The sequence below is a fragment of the Lactuca serriola genome, chromosome 2 (assembly GCF_051521515.1).
Source record: "Lactuca serriola cultivar US96UC23 chromosome 2, Lser_US96UC23_V15, whole genome shotgun sequence".
In the NCBI taxonomy this organism is placed as follows: domain Eukaryota; kingdom Viridiplantae; phylum Streptophyta; class Magnoliopsida; order Asterales; family Asteraceae; genus Lactuca; species Lactuca serriola.
This window is the reverse complement of record NC_136409.1, coordinates 209,669,290-209,679,036: the sequence shown is the minus strand read 5'-3', so window position 1 is coordinate 209,679,036 and position 9,747 is coordinate 209,669,290. Positions and strand designations below refer to the sequence as shown.

General features: G+C 35.5%; 1 protein-coding gene across 1 annotated transcript; it reads right to left on the bottom strand.

The window, feature by feature from the left end:
• Positions 1–2,674: 2,674 nt before the first annotated feature.
• LOC145088350 (patatin-like protein 6) lies at positions 2,675–5,850 on the bottom strand. Its single transcript, XM_079026629.1, has 3 exons — positions 4,278–5,850; positions 3,595–3,907; positions 2,675–3,225 (listed from the first exon to the last, which is right to left on the bottom strand). The coding sequence occupies exons 1-2, from the start codon at positions 5,397–5,399 to the stop codon at positions 3,632–3,634; spliced, it is 1,398 nt and encodes a 465-aa protein (XP_078882755.1). The 5' UTR covers positions 5,400–5,850; the 3' UTR covers positions 2,675–3,225; positions 3,595–3,631.
• Between the last annotated feature and the right edge of the window lie 3,897 nt (positions 5,851–9,747).

The following is a 9,747-nucleotide window of genomic DNA, read 5'->3' as shown; positions in this document are numbered from 1 at the left end:
CAATGAACATTTGGAATAATTTTTGAACCTAAACCTAACTTAGAAACAATAGACTTGAAAACTTTGGCAGACGGATGACAAAGTTTGTGGTGGAGATTAAGAGGAGTGTGTTTGAAGGTGGCATGAACTTAAAGTCTAGGTGACAGACGATTGTGGTATACCCTTCTCCTCGCACTAGACGTGCCCCCATGCATAGATCCTTCACAAAAAATGAGTTGGAAAAAAATCCATCGAAACAACGTTAGTATCACATAAGTGGCCAACTGAAACAAGATTTTGATGTAATCGTGGGACATGTAAAACATTCAATAGTAATAGTTTGTGAGCAGTGTTGATATGTGTTACAATTTTAGAGATGGGTAGACATATACCATCCCCAAGAACAATTTCATCTGGACCACCATATTCAGATACACTATGAATATTATGGCAATTGGATGTGACATGATTAGAGACCCATGTGTCAAATAACCAAGATGGTGATATCAGAGAGGAGGTGGTCAGGTTTGCTACTGGTGTGGAGTTTTTGATAAGGTGGACATTCCTTTCTCTTATGAAGCGAGCTAGCTTGAGACAGTCACATGCTAGATGACCTTGTATGTTGCAGTATTGGCAGAACTCATTATTTCTATTGATACGATTGTGGTTAGTGTTTGACTAATGGGATTGGTGTTGGTGAGCACCTTTGTGGGACCTCGATTGATATGATATGTTGTTGTCTCTGGTGAAGGAGTTTGGGTTGCGATTGGTGGACCCCTATTGTCGAGCTGTGTTGTTCATGGTTGTGGGAATGGATTCGAGAGTGGGTGATGTTTCTTTGATGGCTTGTTCATAGTCTGTGAGTTTGTCAAAGAGTTCAGAGTACAAGATGGGGTTGTCCCGCACCTTGATAGCAGCGACAATAGTATTGTAATCATCTCCTAGTTGGGAGAGAATATGAACCATAAGATCTTCCTCCGACACTGGACTTTGAGCAATGGCTAGGGCATCAGCGATAGTTCGCATATCGTGTAGAAATTCAGTGACAGATCGAGTACTTTTAGGGTTTTTAGCGAGTTTTGATTTCAGGGTGATGATGCGATACCTGGAGGAGGAGGCAAAACTTGAGTGATGTTGTTCCCATGCTTGGCGTGTTATAGACGCGGAAGAGATGAGGGGTTGGATGGAATCAGAGCAACTTCCTAAGATTGCACTAAAGATCATTTGATCTTGACGATACCAAGGACGGTATTCTGGATTGGGAATGGGCTTGCCCTCTTTGTCGTTGATGGTTTCCGAGGGTTTTTTGGATTCACCAATGATATGGTCTTCAAGTTCAAGACTAATGAGTGTTGATTCGACTTGTTACGCCACATTGGGTAATTATTGGAGGTAAGTTTTGTGGTTAAGTGAGTGGCGGTTGTGATTTGTGTTTGTTTGTTCGCCATTAAAGAACCTTAATTGTGAAGAAGAAGAGTGTTTGGATCGAAGAATTCGTGAGAGCTAGGAGGGCTTTGATACCAAATAAAGGTATACAGATATGAATGAGTATTGAATTGCTTGATTAACATTTACAATCGAGAGTCGCTTTATGCACTAAACTAGGAAAAAATATAGAGAAACTACAACTGTATTTGACTAATTATTTACAATATAAATAACTATAAATATATAAAAGATACATGTGACATCTTAGTTCTTAATAAAAATAATAGTATTTGGTTAAATTAACTATAAATTGAAAGATAAATTTAAAATGATATAAAAGAAAGATAATTAACAATAGTGTTATGTTATATGAAACATTATTAAAACAAATCATGATAAAACCCGATGGTAAATATTAATGGCAATGTAAACTGATGCCGAAACAAATGAAGTTATATGTGGGGATAACTATAACAAAATTTTACATTTTAATCACCTACGAATATAATATAATGATATATTTTTTTGTAATGTTTTAAAAATCAGTTTTTTAGTAGAATTGGTTCAACCGGTTCAACGGTTGGCCTACATCTGATTTGGTAGTGGTATGTGTGTGCCTTCAAGTTGTGTATATTCTGGATAACATGACTATTCAATTTTCTTTATCGATCTATTCAATTTTCTTTGGAAATAGAACTATCTAAGTCCCAATAAACCTGTAAAATCTGGTTTTATACTGGTTCTATCACACCGGTTCAACTTGTTTTTAAGAAACCATCTAGTTTGATCCGATTTAGAAATTATCATAAAACATATCATTGTTGAACCGCTCGTGTCATTGGTTTTCAGTCCACTAGTTCAATGAGTCGGCTTGAACCGGTTTTTAAAACATGGCTTATATGTTAAAATACAAACATAGTCCTCCCTTGTAAATCGATTTGAAAAATAGGCTTCTTAAAATAAAAATGAATTGAGACAACGTAGATTTGTAAAACTTGCTAAAAAACCAAAACAAGTTCATGTGTAAAACTAGCTGGAACCTAAAATGATTGTGTTTAGTTCTTTTATGTTATTATACGAGTCTTCATTTGTAGAAAACTCATTTTTGAGACGGTTAACAATAGTGAAATTAATAATAGTTTTATGGTTAAATATGATGTACGATGCATGACAAAAATTAAGTGATATTTAGAAGACTTATAGTTATCTCAAATAGCTTTTTAAAAAAAATTATGAACTATTGTAATGGTCTAACAAACACTAAAAATAAGGTAAAAAACCTAGTTTATATACACAAAAACAAACACACAGTTTTAGTTTTAACATTTTTTGCAAAAGCATAAACAAGTGGCCCTTCTCCTTTACACCAACTACAATTATAATCATCTTCCTTGGGACTTGAATATGTATATATTGTAACTCTAATCTGATCACTACAAAAATCAAGTGGGCCAACTTAACAATAATTCTCTATTAACAACAACACCAACAACAACATACAATTATAAGACTCTCACCCTTCCTTTGACCATGTCCCATATATAATACTTGTACACATATTTTTACATTTTTGCCCCTCACAAATAGAGTAGGGCGGTGTAAGGTGGGGCAGGGTGGTGTGATTGAATGGACACCACTTTCCTTACAAGCCAGACAAATTTCATCTAAATCCATCCCTAACCTTAACTTTTTCTTCTTGTTTTGATAGTCGAGTGTCCTTTCAACTCATTTTTACCCCCAAAGTAAAAGCTGCTCCTCATCCTCACATGTACATACTACACATTACTTTACTTTATTTCCAACCTCCCTTCCTCCTGCCTGCATTCCACAATCAATTTTCATCACATTTTTTAATAAAATTCTTTCTAACAACAGAACAGGGGCTTTATGGTCACAATTATTCCTCATGCAATTGGCATATGCCATATTGGAATAGTCCAAAGTCCAAACAAGGACCCACCCCAAGGGTCCGGGGGTCATCATCATCAGGTCACCACCCCCAAATCTTGTCAACAAGGGTATTTTTGTCCCCTTCTTTCTCTCCACAACAAAAAATTGACTAAACATACCCTCCAACCCAACAAACACTTTTCAGATTACACTGCTAAAAAGACCAAAATGGCCTTTGTTTGTGCCGACACCCATACCCCTATAATAACCAAGATTTTTTTTTAACAAAAAGCTTACCTTTATCTTTATGGGAAGGGAACTCGGTTCTGTTTGATTATGTCTGTTGTTGTTTCTGGGAGGTTTGCTTAAAAGCAACAGTGGGAGCGATCCGGCAACTCCTCCTCTGATGTTCTAACACAAGTTCTCCGGCGAACCAATCAAGTTTCTCCAGATTGCTCCGGTCACCGATCTTCTTTCCCTCAAACAGCACCGATTCAACGTTCTTTTGTCTCAGCATCTCCTCGGCTATTTCTGTCAGCATTTTTACGTTCTCTGGACTAGGGTCCGAGTCCACATTCATCCCACACCGACCCATGTTTGATCCATTTGCCTATTAATTGAAAAATATAAAAAGGTTACAGAAAAGTACTGTATTTAAAAACTGAAGGGGCATGAGAAAAGAGAAGGAGGACCATCGGACCAAAAAGTAAAAAGGGCATATACTAGTAAATCATGCTACTTCTTTTTGTGTTATACAAATATGGCAAAACCCTAAAAACAAGAAAAATAAAGACACAAACTCATCTTTCCAATAATCACCTGATGTTTCAACACTAGTTTCCTAGTCCTTTTTTGACTTGTACATCGTGAATTAGAAGGTGTACATTATCATAAATTTACCATTGTTAACTTTGAAGAACTGGTTGTTGAAGATTAAGAAATGTTTGATGAATTAGGATCGTCAATTGACAAGTTTATACCTGGATACGGACGTAGTTACTACAACGGGTGTGGCCAAACGCCATGGCGACGGCGTGGTCTACCATATCGGCAGAGCTGTCGCCGGAAATTCGAGCCATGGGACGACACCAGTTGTGGGGTTTCCAGCCTTTGACTTGTTCGTAATTGTAGTTTCCTTCAAGAAGCTGACCGGTCCCAAGTGAAAGTACCAAAAGGTCCTCCACCCCTCGCACGAACGGGAACTCCTGTTTGTTGTGTAGCACGTGCGTGATCGCAGCGGCGGTGGGGTTGCTCATAGCTAGTCCGCCGTCAACCGCTACACAACGTGTCTTTCCGTCGGTTGACTTCATAGATACCGGGTCGAACAAGTCCGGAGAGGCTGACGTCGCACGGCAAACCTCCCACAGCTGGAAGTCGAAGCTGTCGGTTTCCAAAGCGTCAGCTCGGGAAAACAGGAACGGAGCCGAGCTGGAGAGGTCGTAGCAGGGGATCAAAATCGGCTTCAATGTGTTTTTCAAAGTCAAACTCTGTCCGTTCACCATGAATGCTTCTTTCATTGCTTTTTCAAATCCGGTAGTAGCGTGAGATATCCCTCCGCCACCGCCACCGCTTCGCCCCCGAAAAATCCTTTTGAATAAGCCTCCACCACCGCTTGAACTTGATTTTTGATCATAAAGTCGTTTCCCTTGTTCCGCTAAAAATTTCCACGTGTCCTCCGCCTTGAAAATCGGACGGCTCTGGTTCTTACTTCCAAACAGCATCGCCGTAAAGACGCCTCCTACTCCCGTGCCGGCGGCAACATCAAAATAATCGGCAATTCTCGCGTTAGGATTGCCGGACTTTTCCTTCAAAGCGTTTTCCAGATATGCTAGGGCTTTACCGGCTAATATACTCCTCATTCCTCCACCGTCAATCGAGAGAACACAGATTTTGCCTCTCTGGTTCTTAATCGATTGAACACCTTCGTAGTCAGCCGCCGCAACAGAAACTTCCGGGGAAACCTGTTTAGGTTGCCAAAGCTTCTGATCGTCGTAACCAAATAAAAACTTGCTCTCGAGAATCGAAAAGATCTCGTAGCTGAGTTTATCGGTGTCGATGCTCGGTTCTTGCAGCATTTCTAGTGATGAATGATTCGAATTCATTTTCTTCTAATAACAACAATCGATTATTTTCCGAAATCTTCACACACACAGTCCTTCCAATTAGAACCCTAGGTACGTAAACATTAATTTCTGAACAAATATAGCCGTCAAACACACATATACATGTGTTTCTTCAGCCAAATTTACACGATCAAGCGGATTAAACAAAAGCAAAAGCAAAGACTCACCAAGAACCTCCCGCCAAAAAACATGAAACTCGAGTTCTTGTCACAATGATACTTAACAAGTTCTTCGTCTTTTCCATCGATATCAGACAGTTAAACTTACTGAATCTCAAAAATTATTCCACTCGATTCCAAAAAACAAAAAAGAATTGGAATCAAACTATGAACACGTCAAAAGAGTTGATCAGAAAAATGGAAGGAGAATGGAAAAAAGGAGACAAATGGAGGCCGTGAGAAGGCAGCAAAAAAACACATTGATTGCAGAAGATTTCTTCTTTTATAACTTTTTGATTACTGATAAAAAATGTTTAAAAAATAAATGTTTTATATTTGTTTTTAGTGATTTCTTCAATTCTACAACGATCAATTTCTTTTAATATAATTTTTTTTAATGTGACAAAAGTTCGAAAGACGTTAATTCTTTTTAAATAATATTTGCTTAGAAGTGGTGTCTGTTTCTAAATATCTAATACGATAAAGTCAATTTAATTTAAATGATTACAAATAATTAATTGTTCTATAAAATTTGTCACATAAAAGAAGTTAAGACTTTTAAAATTTTTGGCATCTCATGACGCGTAACAATCCCATCATTTTATCGACTAGACGTACGTTTTATGCTCGATCAAAGACTTTCATGATAACGTTATCAAAATTTATATTTTGTTAATATTAATTTTAATTTATAATTTGAAATAAGTTTTTATATTCAAAAAATGTCAAAAACTATTATTATCAGAAAATTTTCAATGGCTTTAAAGAAAATAAATGTTAGCAGAGGATTTCTTCGTTTATAACTTTTTGGTTACTAATAAAAAAATAAATGGTTTATAATGTTTTTAGGTGATTTCTTCAATTCTACAACGATCAATTTCTTTTAATATTATTATATTTTTACTGTGGCAATTTTAAAACATGCTAATTCTTTTGAAAATATATTTTTCATAAAATGGTGTCTGTTTCTAAATATCCGATACGATAAAATTAATTTAATTAAAATGATTATTAATATTTTAATTATTTTATAAGTTTTGGCATCTCCTTATCCATAAGGATCACTTTATCAATTGAGTCGTCACGGGGCTGTTTGCTTTTTACATATATTAAGTCGTGAAAGCCCGAAAGGATAAACTAAGTGAATCTATAGAGATGCCTAGAGGGATATAACTAGGGGTCGTTTGATAGTTGCTGACTGAGAAAGTGCTGATTGAGAAAGATCTGTCTGAGTAATAAGTTCTGACGGTTTAAGAAACTATGTTGTTTGATTATACATCTGACTGAATGTGCTGATTGATATAAAATGACCATTTTACCCTGATGCTCTTTATAATAATAATAATAATAATAATAATAATAGTAATAATGTATACAAAAATTTCCAGCATAGACATTAAATATACTATTTTAGAGATTAAAACACAAAAAACTCTTTAACTTGTTGGTAAACATCATTATATGTATAAGGGAGACTTGAGTTCAATTCTTGTAACTTTCCATTTCTCTTGTTTTTATTCAAGGCCAAAGGTATTATTGTAAAGTCTTGCTTTCTTTCTCAGTCAGCCTCCTGCCAACTCTTTCAAACACATTTTGTTGACTTAGTCAGACAAAAACGTCTGACTTGACTCGGTCAGACGCATATCAAACGGGGCCTTAGAGATTGTTTTTTTTTTCCTGAAACTAATAAAATGTATGAAAAAGAATAAATGATAATTTTACTCTTTTTATAAAATTTATGTTTAAAATAAATTATATATTAGTTAATAATAGTGTGTATATATATATATATATATATATATATATATATATATAATTTTAATTTTTTTAAAAAGAAGAAAAAAGAAAAAATATGCATATTTGATTGTTAAAATAATGAATTATATCTTCACGGTTCTTTTTCGAAGTATTTAAATAATAAATCGTTTATAATTAAAAATAGAGTAAATTATTGAAATCGTCGTTGTGGTTTGATTAAAATTACGTGTGCGGTCCATAATCTTCTTTTCGCACTCGGATCATCCTTATTATTAGTTTTTGTTGCGTTCTTGGTCCCTAGCTGACTTAAAATTACCATGTTACCCTTACTAAATTTTTTTCTACAATTTTTTTTGTTTTATATAATTATTTATTTTTAGTATTGTTATGCAATAAATGTACAACCCTTGAAAACGTACGTACAACTGATGATGTATACCCTAATAGCCAATAAGATATCAGCTTCAAAAGCCGCTGGTGTGACATCCCAAATTTCACGGCAAAAAAATACCGATTTATTTATGCTTATTTAAAATCAAGTATCATTTTTAAAGAATGTTATTGCATAATTTGTTTCCAAAAAATATGATAATGATATTATCAAAACATTTCTGAAGAAATGTATTTTACTTATATTAAAAGCGTTGGGATGTCATTGTCAATATAGTACACAAGCATAAACGGAAATAATGCATGTCTTACAAACATCTATTATTCTACCGGTCTATAATCCATAAATCCCCCATCATTCATCACACATATAGTTTTGTGCCACTACATGTAATGTAAAAAACTGAGTGGGTCAGACTTGGGAAACCATTCTACCCAACTACCCATAATAATCCATAAAGTGTTGAGCACATAAGGTTTTCAACCCACAATAATTAAATTCTTTTAATTATATTTTTTATCAAATCATTCTACCCGATTACCCATTCCCGTTATCATCACTCTTTGTCCCTAAAACATCTAATTCGAGGGACCTATCCTAACGATTATCTTCGGGATAGACAATAATGATCAAGGGATTCCTTAGCACTATATATCAATAAGGCAACCGGGGGGGGGGGGGGGGGTGGAGTACACCTGGTGAACACTTAGTTCAAAGATACCTACACGTTGCGAGCATTCTAGCATTCCACTAGACTGTTCTAGAATAGTATGTGGTTGTCATCTATACTCCGCTAGATGACTATATCATCTATAAGTCAAGGCCTCTCATCATCTATTTCATCTTTCATTTCTCACCATCTATATCATCTTTTATCTACCTATCTCTACGCAATATATTTATAGGTATAAAAAGACATACAATTTGAATCAAGTAAAACATGTATAAATCGTTCATCTAGCATAGATATCAGGAACACAAATAATAGGCACATATAGCATGTAATTATCTTAAATATTTTATATTTATGTGTAAGATGAAAGTAACTACACACTCACTTGCTAAAGTGATAACTCAAAACTCGGACAGTACTTCGCTTCTAGCAACTAACTTTTACTTTGATGTAACCTAGTATTATTACCACTACGTCTTAGTCTAATATTCTACGTGACTGAAAATAGTCTAGACCTATCAATCATTCCAATGAATACTGGTAGCTCTATAAAACAAGGATCAACAAGGCAGGACATTTGGGAGGCAGGACCATTTCGGCATAATAGCTTTTCTGAAATCCGACAACCAAGCCAACTTGACCATTCTAGTCACTTATCTCGTAAGTAGATCAATCGATATAACAACACGGAATTACTGATAGTTCTTATTTATAAATTCATAACAACCACTATGAATTTAAATATAAATTACACTAAGATAAGATAGGGTGTAATTTAACTTACTGGGGTTCCTTAGACAAAAGTCTGGAAATTGCACTGGCAGAACTTCAGACTGATGGCTACTAGAGGTCAGGCTCCTAGGAACCTCAGTACTTGCCAAAATACCCTAAACTCTATGAAGAATTCGGACCAAAGAATTAAAATTCGAGAGAGAGTTGTACAGGGGATGTGGGTAATGGAAGAGGCACAAATGAGCTATTTATAGGAAAATTTGGAGTGCACAGCGTGTAAAAGAGGTGCACGTCATGCATTTTAAGGCTATGTCTCCCCCATCGACTTTGTGCCACGTGTGGGCCTTTTCGTGGTCCATGTTTTCACCTTCTAGAAGCGTGTGTCGTACACCTGGTGCGGTCCACAGCGCAAAACACAAATTTTGTAAATTCCGTAACTTCTTTACACGGACTCCGTTTTTTACTTTCTTTTTTTCCACGTATAGCCCTCAACGAGTACTACAATTTTCCCTTAGGCTCCATCGGCTAATTTGTATTTATTTTTAGTTCTTATTTTTATATTATTTAATAGTTTTGCAAAAATCATAACTCTCTCGTACATACTCCGATTTTGGT

Excerpts from the sequence above, each read along its gene's own strand:
- LOC145088350 (XM_079026629.1), bottom strand. The coding sequence starts at position 5,399 with ATGAATTCGAATCATTCATCACTAGAAATGCTGCAAGAACCGAGCATC. Across the intron at positions 3,908-4,277 it reads GTAACTACGTCCGTATCCAG|GCAAATGGATCAAACATGGG; the intron begins GTATAAACTTGT and ends TTCAATTAATAG.